Here is a 13,887-nt window from a genome sequence, read left to right as displayed (position 1 = left end):
GCCCTGCACCCACCAGAGGCCCAGAAACATCATGGTACACCAGAGCAGTGATGAGTGAGGGTGAGATGTGGGTCATGGGGTGGGGGATGTATGAAAAGGGGGATGGGTATTGGAGGTAAAGGCAGAGTGGTGGCTTTCAGCAGCCAGCCCTTGCCTGATGCCAAATCACTTGATTGGGCACAGAATGCCTGACTATGACGGATCCTCCAGGAGGCCCCTGATAAACCTAACAACATTTGCTGGGCAGCCTTCTGAATATGCAGGAAAGCTGCGTGAGCTGTATGTGCAATCCCTGAGTCACCACTAAATTGCAGTAGCCTCAGGGATAATGATTGTCAAGTGGCTCATTAATGAACCTAATTGACATCCTGTGTCCCGGTGGTCGGGAATCCCAGGTCAACGCTTCTGCCCTCCCACCTAATTGGAGCAGGTTTTTGTCACCGCCAGGAGATTGACCCGGGGCCTCTCCCATAATTAAGTGGGCCTGGTCACCATGGTTCCTGTTGCAGGTTTATTTTACGTCGAATGGCCGCATGAACAAATGCAGCTTCACAGTGAGAATAATCAATTCCCTTCTTGTCCTCAGTTTTAAAAATAATAAATAATAGAATGCACCAATATTATAAATGTAGCCTTACCTTTCCAGCTAAACTGTTTGCATTTAATTTGGCTCAAACTTTTAAGGTGCATGCAACTTTCTGATGATACCTGCTGATATCACAGCTCATTCTTTGTCTGAGGACAAGAGAGGACAAGAAGGCCTGATTTTCCCATAAGCTTGTGAGATGGGGTGGAGGAGGACTCAACACGCCATGCTATCAAACAAAGTTATTACCCTGAGTGAACAGTTACTCTTTGGTGCATCTGTCTCAGCTAAGTGTCCAGCTAGGTGAATGGAATGGAACACTTGGACTCTTAGATGGAGTTACAATGGCAAATACCATTCAAGATTGTACATAATGATCCCCCCACTGTACAGCTATGAACATTTTTAAATCACAATTATTGAGTTTAATTTCAGGCTAATGGCTTATTGTAGAAAAGCAATGCTGAATTTAGCAACATAGATATATTACACTTTATATAATCCAGCTCAAACAACTCAGAAAAAATCCACTGAACTCTAGATTTTAAATATCATGAGCAACCGTTTTGCAACTTATTGAAATGTCATGAACTGGCAGGTATTGCATTCAAAACAATACCCCACAACTTAGGTACTCTCCAGTGCTTTCCAGTGACTCATTTTGGAAGTGACATTGATGAAATGCTTGAAGCTTCTTGACTGCTATCTGACTGGTGCATTTTTCAGGGAATCAGGGAAATGGAAGTGAGAAAAAAAACTTGAAAATGGGGAGGGAAATGGGACCGCAAAAGGCAGGCAACATCACAGAAAGGGACAATATCTTTAGAAAGTAACAATTCTGGTATCCTTTTCCCTTGTTTTTGTGGCTAGACTGGCTGCAGGAATATTCAGCAAAGCTGCAATCACTGAAGAGGTTATAATTCCATGCACTCTCACTTAGATCTCATGGTTGTATTGACTCTGCAGGTAAATCCTGCCAATTCTATTGCTTTCTGTCAGTTAATGGCAAGATAAAGTAAAAGGATAGAATTGGGCTTTTGTACCATTAGTAATAGCAATGAAAGCTCACTGTTAAATCTATAAATTACATATTACACACCTTAAAACAATATTTATTTTAGCCCACGTTACCAGATATGGAGTGTAGGGGTCAAACAATACTTCATGGTACATTCAAATATTTCAGCATAAAGATTTTATTATAGGGGAACTGCAAAAAAAAATAAAGATTCTCAGTGATGTCAAATCTTGCGTTCTTTGTCATTTTTTATTTTATTATTTATTATTTTTTTTTTATTTTTTATAATTTGTTTAATATGGTCTTCCATTTTCAAAAGAATTCCATTCCTTCATCCCAGCTGCTCACTCAAGCTAAAGAATAATAACAAAAAGGAAAAATGTGCATTTAGATATCACCCTTCATCACCACTTGACAACCACCACATGGCCAGAAATTCCTACCCGAAGTCAATGGCCCTTTTGCTGGTCCATCAAACTTACCGTGCTACCCGTGACGATTCCCTTAGCGGGCGGGACAGGAAAATCTAGGCCATAGTTACTGGGGTAATGTAGGAAATGCAGTATCCAATTTGCGCACGGCAAAATCCCACTAACAGCAATGTGATAGTGACCAGATATTTTTTTTTGTAATGTTTGAGGGATAATATTGGCTAAGACACCATGGATAACACTCCTGTTATTCTTCAAAATAGTGCCACAGGACCTTTTACATCCACCTGAGAGGGCAGACAGGACCTTGATTTAGCATCTCATCTAAAGACAACACCACCAACACTGCATCACTTGCCCAGTACTGCACTGTCATGCCAGCCTTGATTTTTGTGTGTAAGTACCAGAGTGGGACTTGATCCCACAACACAACCTTCTGACTCTGAGGTGAGAGTGCTATAAACTGAGCTACAGCTGCCACTGAACCTGACTGTATACACACTTTATTGGACCTTTGTGACTATGCTGCATATTTAGCTGAGCCTTTTTACCCCTGGATTAGAAGATCATGGATTGAAGGCTCACTCAGGATGTAATTCATTATCTGACAGTTTAGTGTTGTAATGAGGTTGCACTGCATTGTTAGAGATGTTGTTTTTAATGAAACATTAAACTGAGACTGCAAAATTTGCTTGCATAACACCTGTATTTTCAGCAAGATTTGTGTCATTTATGGAGTCCACGCTACGCTTATACACTCCTGATGTTGGCCACGTTGGATGCCATATCTTAGTGGGGGTGCTGTGAACTTACACCGGAAGTATGTGGAATGGATCGAGTGTGGTGCCAAAGGACTGGCGGACAGCTAACACTGTACCATTGTTTAAAAAGTAATTACAAGCTAGTCAGCCTAACCTCAGTGGTGGGAAAATTATTGGAAAAAATCCTGAGGGGCAGGATAAATTTTCATTTAGAAAGACACAGTTTAATCAAAGACATTCAGCGTTGATTTGTTAAGGGAAGGCTGTGACTGACTGACATGTTTATATTTTTTGAGGATTAACAAGGAGGATCGATGAGGGTTGGTGTAGTCGTCGCTACAGATTTTAGCAAGTCTCTTGATAAGATCCCATCTGGCAGACTGGTCGCACAAGTAAAAGCCAATGGGATTCAAGGCAAAGTGACAAGTTGGATCAAAAGATGGCTCATAGCAGGAAACTAAGGGTAATGGTCATTGGATGTTTTTGTGACTGGAAGGCTGTTTCTGTGGGGTTCTACAGAGCTCAGTACTAGGTTCCTTGTTTTTTTGTGGTTTTTGACAATAGTTTGGACATAGTGGGTATGATTAAGAAGTTTGCAGATAATACAAAGATTGGCTGGGTGGTTGATAATGAAAAAAAATTGCTGAAGACTGCAGGAAAATATCAATCCAGAGAAGTGTGAGGTAATGTATTTGGGAAAGGCTAGCAAGACAGGGAAATACACAATACATGTTAGCATCCTGAGAAGCATAGAGGAAGAGAGGGTCCTTGGAGTGAATGTCCACAGATGCTTGAAGATGGCGGAACAGGTAGGTAACATGGCCAAGAAGGCATTCGGGATATTTGCCTTATTAGGTGAGGCATGGAATAAGGGCTGGAAGGTTATGATGGAACTGTATAGGACCCTGATTAGGCCACAGTTGAAGCTCTGCATGTCACTCTGACCACTATACTATAGGAAAGACATGATTGCATTAGAGAGGGTACAAAGGAGATTTATGTGAATATTGCCTGGACTAAGGAATGTTGGTTTGAGCAAAGATTGGAGAAATTAGGGTTGTTTTCTTTGGAACAGAGGAGGCTGAGGGAAGACATAATTGATGAGTATAATATGATGATGGGTCTACATAGAGTGGATAGGAAGCCAAAGAATTTCACTACCTCAATGTGCAACTGGTATGTAACCATACTCAGAGTACCTTGCCCTGTATCCTGGTAACAGCCATGATGCCTTCATTCTGCAACCATCTTCTGAATTAACATTTGAGCCAACGTAAGAACCCAGAGGATGGCTACTGGATGAGAAGAGCTATTTGCTGACCATCTGGCTCATATCTCCAGTGCACAAGCCATGCACACTTGGGCAATATGGATGTAACCAGAGCCACACTGCCATAAGTAATGCCATTGAGCAGACCATTGCGGTGCTTAAGCAATGCTTCCATTGCCAGATTGCTGTGGGGGAGCCCTGAAGTATTTTCCTGAGCATGTGTCGTGATTTGTTGTGGTCTGCTGCATCCTGCACAACGTCACCATGCTGAGGGCAAAGACCTTGCCACCAGCTATATGGTGAGCAGCTGAGGAAGAGGAGGAGGAGGACGATGATGATGAATCGAAAGAAGAGGAGGAAGGGGCAGGGAAGAGACAAATGTCACATCCCCTTTGTGGCCTCTCTGTCCTTTGATCAGAACATCCAACTTTGGTTCCAGTGAGTGCAACCTCAATTTTTCTTTCAATAGGAATCCCACTCCCTTACCTTCCCTCTGATATTGATCATCATCAGAGTCCTCTTCGCCACAATGTTGAAATGAAAGCTACCACAATGCAAAAATTCCAAACCAACTTTATCAATTAAACCATTCAATATTCTATGTAAAAGTCAAATAACCACCCTTGTGTATTCCCTTCGTGCTTGACGTCTGTGTGCCTTCGCCTGTTCTGCTGTTCCTATGCAGCGCTACCCCAATAGCTGCAGCATGCTGGTGGAAGGATTCTGACTTTGAGTGGGGGTGACAGCAGATAGTCTTGGAGGATGCATTGAGCAACTATCGCCCCAGAAGGCCTAGCTATGAATTGTATCACCTAGGTTTGTATGGCAGTTGACTGGGCTGGCAGCCTGATAGGCAACAGCAAAGGCAGTGGCAGAGAGGCAGTGGTGAGAGGATGAATATTGTCATCTTCAGAGAGGACAGCAGGTTCATGTTGCATAGTTCCATTGCCCCATTCATGAGCAATCGCAGAAATGTGTCAGAGAACAGAATGATGGACTGCTATGTGACCCTTAAAGCCTATTTGAGCACTGATATCTGCAGCCATCATGGCAGCAATCTGAGCTTGCATGGTAGCGCCCAGATATTGGGTGGCTTTTCTTGTGTTACAGTGGAAGCTGAGGCATCAGCCATTAGACGCTGCACCATGTTTGGGTCCACAAGTGTGGTAATGGAATTGGCCCTGCCTCCACACTGGAAAGGATGAGCTCTAAGCTTTGCATAAAGCTCTGTGCAAGGTTGGTGCCGAACTCCAACATGCTCCTTGACAGTAACCACTGGCTGGCCAGCCAAAGCACCAGCATTTCTGTGTGCAGGAACGTTCTGTACACCACCCCATTGAAGTTAGAGGATTGGATGTTTGTCTCCTCATGGAAGCTAGAATTAGCTCTCAAAACACAGAATTTCATTTTTTTTTACACAGGAAAAGCAATTTTCCTGTGCCCTCCCAACTCCACACCTTGTTCATCTGGCCTTTTTTTTGGGTGGGGGGCGGCGGTGGGGGGTCTTGAAGGCCTCGTGTGCAAAATGCAGATGTCAGGATCACCATGATAAGAGGTAGAGGAAAATCGGTTTTCCTAACCCATGCAATTTTCCACTCCTGCTGCATGTTTTATGAACCTTTAAAAACCAGGCCTCCTCATTTGAGGCATAACCACTTATGCCAGGTCAGGAAGAGCAGCATTGGAATGGAGCATTTTTCTCAACTTTTAAAACTGCAAGACCTGCCTGCATGCCAAAGGATTCTCTGCCAGGGAGGAGGAATACAAGGAAGAATCTCTCCAGGCCACATCCAGCACAGCTGCAGACCTGCCATTAGTAAGTCTCCAGTTTAGCCTCAGAGCCTTCAGCATTCAGGTCTCCCTTTACAAATCTTCATTTTGTCATGGCTGCAGCACCAGGCCATCTTCAGTACACAGGTATACAGGTGCAGCAGTGGCCTGAAATGACTCATTCACCATGTGCATGGGTGCAAGGGCAAAAAGAACCAAGATGCCGATGCCTGAATGAAGAAAGCATCGAATGATGAGGCATACAGGGTATACAGGAGCAGGTTAGCTTACCTCATTGTGACTGAGAAGCAATGTTGAAGGAGGCTGCATCTGTCCCGAGAGGTGGTGGCTGAGCTTTGCATCCTTCTGGAACAGCAGCTGTTGCCAAAGGGACATCAGAGGTTTACCCTTCCAGTGGCCTTGAAGGTAACCGTGACCCTCAATTTTCTTGTTATTGGGTCATTCTAAGGCTCTGCAGCTGACATCTGTGGAATTTCACCATCAGCAACAAGTGCATCAATCAAGTTGCCAATCGCTTCCTCAGGGAATCTGGGCTGACACAAATGTTCTAATTGGACCCCCTCCCCCTCCCCAAGTGCATGGATAGATACTCGGGGATAAGGATTCTGCCCTGAAAGCTGGCTTTTTGCACCCCTCTGCCAACTACAAACCCAACCACAGAGAAGATCCAATGAGAGCCACCTTTACACAAGGACACGTATGGAACAGGCCATTGGCCAACTAAAGAGTGCGTTCAGGTGCCTCGACAGCTTGGGGTGGGGAAAAAGGCATGTTGGGGTGGAGGCCTATATAGTATTTGCACCTCACATTTCATCCAGAATTATTGTAGCCTGCTGCATGTTCTACAGCTTGGCGCTGAGAAGGGGTTTGGTACCGGACCTGGAGAAGGTAGAAAAAGGGAGCCACTCCTCAGATGAAGACCAGCAGGAGGAGGAGGTGGAGGTAGAGGAAGAGCTCCCAATAGAGGAGGAGTATAAGGATGAAGGCCAAGAGGAAGCAGCCCAGAGAGGAGGGAGGCAACAAAGCTGTAGAGGCTCTGAGGACTTCATGCAGCACACCACCATGGGCCAGAGGCCTTCTGATACAATGGCCCTTCACATGATGGGAACCTACTACGAGTGCGAAGGCTGACCTGGAAGGCAGAGGAGAGCATTTGAGACATCATGGGAAGGGCATTGTGGGCAAACAACTATGAGGACTGATGAAGGCCAACTGGGCGCAGTGCTCAGGTGTCTGGTGAGATATTAAAAGTCTTATGACTGCAGCCTTGGTCCAAATATAAACAAATGCGGTGAATTCCAGAGGTGAGGTGAGAGTGACTGCCTTTGACATCCAGGCAGCATTTGCCAGAGTGTGGAACCAAGGGAGCCCTGGTAAAATTGAAGTTATTGGGACTCGGAAAAACTCTCCCCTGGTTGGACTCATACATAGAATAAAGGAAGATGGTTGTGGTTGTTAGAGGCCAATAATCCCAACCCAAGAGATCGCTGCAGGAGTTCCTAGGGATAGTAATCATAGCTCAACCACCTTCAGATGCTTCATTAATGATCTTCCTTCCATCATAAGGTCAGAAGTGGGAATGTTTACTGATGATTACACAGTGTTCAGCATCATTCACAATTCCTCTAATAATGAGGCAGCCATGCAGTGTAATAACTTGAGATAGGAGCAGCTTTGATGCAGAAAAACATAACTTTTATTGAGGAAACACATTCAATGCTTACATACTTGGCACCCTCTGTCCACCAGAAGCCTCACCCTTAGCACCGACCCATGATTGATAAACAGGAGGGAGGGACAACCAGTCCAATTACTACATTTCCTCCCACTTAAGTTCCTTATATGTTTACTACAACAACATGTCTGAAAACTAACTAAACATCTGTAATGTCGCTTGTCATTAACTTCCTTTGGTAATCACTCCTAGGCTATGACTACAAATTAAGTCTCTGAAGTGCTTTGCGTGGACAATCGGGGTGATGCAGTCCTTCTGAGGAAGGTTCCGGCACAGGAACAATGGGGTCTTGAGCTGCAAATGTGGATGTGTTATTGGAACTGGGTGGTTCTGTATTCAACAGCTCAGGAATAGCAGCTGTAGAGTGAACCCACACTTCAGGGGTTGGCAGTGAAATATCAACCACAGGTTGATCTTGCATTCGTTGAGATGTTTCTCTTGCTCGAATATGATCCATATGTTTGTGCACTACTTTGTTCACAACTTGAACCTGAAATGATAATTAACCTTTTTCTGAAATGATGGCTCCTGGAGTCCAGCATGGTCCATTTTCAAAGTTACGCATGTACATAGCGCCGTCTACTTTGAATGTACACCGCTGTGTAGGTCGTGGTTCAATTTCTGAGTAATTTGTTTCTGTCTCACCTTCCCCTCCAAACTGGGAAACACCAAATACAAACACGTGCTTGAGTGACACTTCATCAGTAGCTCTGAGCCTGTAGTAGTCTGTGGTGTTGTGTGGTAACTCAGGAGGAGGTTTGGAAGACAAGACTCCAAAGTACCTCCAGGCAACTCCTTCATACCAACTTTAATGGTCTGGACAGCTCTTTCGGCCAGACCATTTGACTGCCAGGGAGCAGTCTGCTTGTGCCGGGTACCGTTCAGGCTTGTGAACCTCTGAAATTCGCGCTGGTGAAAGCTGACCCATTGTCAGAGACAATAATCTCAGGCAAACTCTGTATACTATAGGAATGATGCAGCTTCTCAGTGGTTGCAGCTGAAGTTGACTTTTTTACCTCGTAGACATCATGCCACCTCAAATGTGCATCGATCGTGCCTAGAAACAATCTCTCATAGTCAAAATGCAATCTGACCCAAGGGTGGCCAGGCCATTCCCTTGGGATGTAGAGAAGCTGAAGCAGGTAGCTTCTGGTGTTGCTGGCAATAGGAGCAGTGTTTAACCATGTTTTCCATTTCACTATCTATTCCTGGCTACCAGACAAAACTACATAGCAACATCTTCATTCTTGACATGCCTGGGTGAGCGCTGTGAAGCTCTGCCAAGATTGATTCTCTGCTCTGGGAAGGGACCGTGAATCTGGAACCCCACAGCAAGATTCTCTCCTGACAATTCAGTTCAGTGCTTCAAGCACAAGTCAGCCTTGTAAAACACAGTCTTTGACTTTTGACAGCAGTGAGTCTCTGCTCATCGAATTCTTCTTCTGTTTAGCACATACAGATGAATCCAAACAATTTAACAACGATGCTAACTCTTGTGGAACAGGTGTGTTAGCAGGACTGCCAGGTAATGGAAGACGACTGAGTGCATCTGCATTGGCTACATGTAAGCCAGGACGGTACATGGATGTGTACTCATAAGCTGATAGTGTCAGGGTCCAACACTGGATTCTCACTGAAGCTATAGGTGGAATAGTTTGGTCTTCACTGAAAAAGCCTGTCAGCGGCTTATAGTTGGATGCAATTGCAAAATGTCGCCTGTGCAGGTACTGGTGAAACTTCTGATGGCAAATACAATTTGACAGCCCTTCTTTCTCCAGTTGGAAATAGCCCTTTTCAGCCTGGGAGAGTGTTCTTTAAACCTAGCTGATTGGCCTCTCTGACCCGTCCTCCATTTTATGTGCCAGTACGGCTCCAATGCTGTAGGGGAAAGCGTCACACGTCAGCACTAGCTCTTTAGCTGGGTCATAATGTACCACCAAGCAAAATGAATGAGGCAGTTTCTTTGCTGCTGCAAAGGCTTTATCTTGCCGTGAACCCCATGACCAGCGGTGGTTCTTCTTCAGCAACAGGTGCAGTGGTGTAAGCACAGTGGACAGATTAGGTATGAAATGGCTGTAATAATTTATCATTCAGAGGAATAAGTTCTGTCACATTACAGGATGATGGTGCAACAAGCCATTATTCACATGTTGAAAATCCTGAGAATCTTTGGCGGCACTCTCCGTAGCAAGGGAAAGTTCCAGAATGGACTTAAAATCAATATCCGATTCAACAAGCAAATAACGCTGGATGGCGTTGTCATTCACCCTACATACAAGTTTATCCTGCAGCATATCTTTCAACACACCCCCGAACTCCCAGTACTCGGTCAGCTGTTTCAGATTCACCACAAAGGTAGCAAGACATTCCCCTGGAGCACAAACTCTCATGTTGAACTTGAAGCGTTGCATAATTACAGATGGTTTTGGCTGAAAATGTGACTTCACAAGCTCCACTAACTCATACTACTTAGTACTGGGCACATTTGGGGCAGTCAGGTTTCTGATAATATTATACATTTTGTGTCCACACAAACTCAGTAGGATAGCTCTACTTTTATCTTCAGCAGTAATTTCATTCAAAATGAAATAGAAACCGAGTCTTTCGATATATTGACTCCAATCCTCTGCGTCTGCATCATACGGATCAATCCTCCCGAACAATGGCAAGATCAGCAAGTATTTCTCAACTTTGTGTTTCTCACAGCAACCAGGGTGAAGCCGGGTTCATTCTCATCACCAACTGTAATAATTTGAGGTAGGAGCGGGTTAGGAGCAGAAAAAGTTAACTTTTATTGAAGACACGTTACAATGCTTACACACTTGCCACCCTCTGTCTACCAGAAGCCACGGCCCTTAGCCCCGACTCACGGTTGATAGACAGGAGGGAGGGACAACCAGTCCAATTACTACATTCAGCAAGACCTGGACAATGTTCAGGCTTGGACAGATAAGTGGCAAGTAACATTCATGCCATACAAGTACGAGGCAATGATCGTTTGTAATAAAAGAGAGTCCAACCATCTCCCCTTGACATTCATGGCATTGCTGTCACTGAGCGTCCCAACATCAACATCCTGGGGGTTATTATTTATCAGAAATTTGAATGGATCAGCCACATAAATACTGACATTTCTCGAACAGGATAGAGGCTGGAAATTCTGTGGTGACTCACTCACCTCCTGACTCCTCAAAGCCTTAGCGTCACCTGCAAATTACAAATCAGGAGTGTAATAGAATAGTCTCCACTTGCCTTGATGAGTGCAACTTTAACAGCACTCAAGAAATTCAACACCATCCAGGAGAAAGCAGCCCACTTGAGTGCACCCTTTAAACATCTGCCCCCTCCACCACTGGTACACCATGACTGCAGTGAGTATCAGCTACAATATGCACAGCTGCAACTTACTAAGGGTACTTGAACAGCCTTCCAAACCCACAACATTTGCCATCTGGGAGGACAAAGACAGCAGGCCCATCAGACTCCAAGTTCTCGTCCATGTCACATGCCATCCTGACTAAGGTCCCCTCTAGGCTGCGTGCGTGCGTAGCTACACAGCAGTGGGGAATATCTCACACAGGGAACAAACAGGCCCACACAACAAATGTTCCCATTAAGATGTGCGCATAGGCAGCCATGTGCCAATCATAAATTGACTGTACAGCGCAGTAAGCCAGCTGTGCACAGCAAACAAATTAGAGGGCACATTAACCCGGATTTAGTAATATAGCGACACTCTTCACTGTTTACAAACTCCCTATCTAACAGTACTGTAGGAGCACCTTCATCACATGAACTGCTTTAGCTCACAACCACCTTCTCAAGGGCAATTAAGGATAGGCAATAAATGCTGGCCTTGCCAATGATGCCCACATCCCATGAATGAATAAATTAAAGTAAATTGGGCAGTAAAATTTGAATTACAACAGTCCCCCAGCACAGGATAACCAATAATATATATAATAAGGAGCAACAGAATGTGATTAGTATTCTACCAGTAGTCCTCTTTGATCATTTAGAAGTTGTCATGTTGCAAGTAAGTTATGATCAGTACCAAGAATGGCATGTAGATTCGATCACATACCATCAATTTTGTATTCTTTTTATACAACATGATAGGTAAGTAATGTTAAAATGATAAAAGTTAGATATCACTTTTCTATTTAATTGTAAATACAAGTCGTGTATCCTTTATCAGCAAATCCAAAAGCTGATCACGTTAAAAAATCACACTTTTTTTGAACCTCATCAACCTTAAGCATGGAAAGTCTGTGACCTGAGCCAACATGACCTGAACCGACACAACCCTTACCAACAGCACCTGACCTTTAGCATGGGAAGTCTCTGACCTGAGCCAAGACGAACCTCGCCAACCGCACCCAACCTTTAGTGCAGGAAGTCTCTGAACCGAACCAACACGACCTGAACCAACATGAACCTTGCCGGCCACACCCCATTTAGTACAGGAAGTCTCTAACCTGAGCCAACCCTAATATTGATGAGGCAGATGAAGCTGGAAGAACTATTCAAACATGCCTCCCAACAGAGTACATCAACCCTCTCCTAGAAGCAGAACTGATGGCACCACGGGTAGGAAGTTATTTTTTTATTCATTCACAGGATGTGGGCTTCGCTGGCTGGGCCAGCACTGTATTGCCCATCCCTAATTGCCCTTGAGAAGGTGGTGGTGAGCTGCCTTCTTGAACTGCTGCAGTCCATGTAGTGTGGGTACACCCATAGTGCTGTTAGGAAGGAAGTTCCAGGATTTTGTCCCACCGACAGTGAAGGAATGGCCATATATTTCCAAGTCAGGATAGTGAGTGACTTGGAGGGGAACCTCCAGGTGGTGATATTGCCATTTATCTGCTACTCTTGTCCTTCTAGATGGTGGTGGGTGTGGGTTTGGAAGGTGCGGCCCAAAAAGTTTTGGTGAATTCCTGCAGTGCATCTTGTAGATGGTACACACTGCTGCTACTGTGTGTCGGTGGTGGAGGGGGTGAATATTTGAGGATATGGTGCCAATCAAGTGGGCTGCTTTGCCCTGGATGGTGTCAAGCTTCTTGAGTGTTGTGGGAGTTGCAGTCATCCAGGCAAGTGGGGAGTATTCCATCACATTCCTGACTTGTGCCTTGTAGTTGGTGGACAGGCCTAGGGGAGTCACGAGGTGAGTTATTCATCCCAGAATTCCTTGCCGCTGAGCTGCACTTGTAGCCATAGTATTTATATGGCTAGTCCAGTTCAGTTTCTGGTCAATGGTAAACCCCAGGATGTTGATAGTGGGGGATTCAGTGATGGTAATGCCATTGAACGTCAAGGGGTGATAGTTAGATTTTCTTTTGTTGGAGATGGTCATTGCCTGGCACTTGTGTGGCACGAATGTTACTTGCCACTTGTCAGCTCAAGCCTGGATATTGTCCAGGTCTTGCTGCATTTGTATATAGACTGCTTCAGTATCTGAGGAGTTGTGAATGGTGCTGAACACTGTGCAATCATCAGCAAACATCCCCACTTCTGACCTTATGATGGAAGGAAGGTCATTGATGAAGCAGCTGAAGATGGTTGGGCCAAGGACACTGCCCTAAGGAACTCCTGCAATGATGTCCTGGAACTGAGATAACTGACCTCCAACAACCATAACCATCTCCCTTTCTGCTAGGTATGACTCCAACCAGTGGAGAGTTTTCCCCTTGATTCACATTGAGTCCAGTTTTGCTAGGCTCCTTGATGCCACACTTGGTCAAATGCGGCCTTGATGTCAAGGGCAGTCACTCTCCCATCACCTTGGGAGTTCAGCTCTTTTGTCCATGTTTAAACCAAGGCTATAATGAGGTCAGGAGCTGTGTGGTCCTGGCAGAACCTAAACCGGGCGTCAGTGAGCTGGTTATTGCTAAGCAAGTGCCGCTTGATAGCACTGTTGATGACCCCTTCCATTACTTTACTAATAATCAAGAGTAGACTGATGGGGCGGTAATTGGCTGGGTTGGATTTGTCCTGCTTTTTGTGTACAGGGTATACCTGGGCAATTTTCCACATAGTCGGGCAGATGCCAGTGTTGTAGCTGTACTGGGACAGCTTGGCTAGGGGCACGGCAAGTTCTGGAGCACAAGTCTTCAGTACTATTGCCGGAATATTGTCAGGCCCCATAGCCATTGCAGTATCCAGTGCCTTCTGCCATTTCTTGATAGCATGGAGTGAAGTGAATTGGCTGAAGACTGGCATCTGTGATACTGGGGACTTCTGGAGGAGGCCGAGATGGATCATCCACTCGGCACTTCTAGCTGAAGATTGAAGCAAA

The 13,887-nt window shown here is 44.9% G+C and overlaps 1 protein-coding gene across 3 annotated transcripts in view; it reads left to right on the top strand.

The window, feature by feature from the left end:
* LOC121276439 (zinc finger protein 385D-like) overlaps nucleotides 1-13,887 on the top strand; it is a 469,044-nt gene that overhangs the window by 43,907 nt on the left and 411,250 nt on the right. Inside the window, exon 1 of one of the 3 annotated variants that reach the window (XM_041184846.1) lies at nucleotides 2,313-2,431. The exons of the other annotated variants lie outside the window; for them this stretch is intronic. Within the exon in view, the coding sequence (XP_041040780.1) occupies nucleotides 2,410-2,431 (22 nt within the window). The 5' untranslated portion in view covers nucleotides 2,313-2,409. Of the gene's footprint in view, nucleotides 1-2,312; nucleotides 2,432-13,887 lie in introns of those variants that run through there. 3 annotated transcript variants of the gene reach the window in all.

This window comes from Carcharodon carcharias, chromosome 3 (assembly GCF_017639515.1).
Source record: "Carcharodon carcharias isolate sCarCar2 chromosome 3, sCarCar2.pri, whole genome shotgun sequence".
NCBI lineage: Eukaryota > Metazoa > Chordata > Chondrichthyes > Lamniformes > Lamnidae > Carcharodon > Carcharodon carcharias.
Note: the sequence above shows the minus strand (reverse complement) of the source record. Positions and strands in the feature narration are given on the sequence as shown.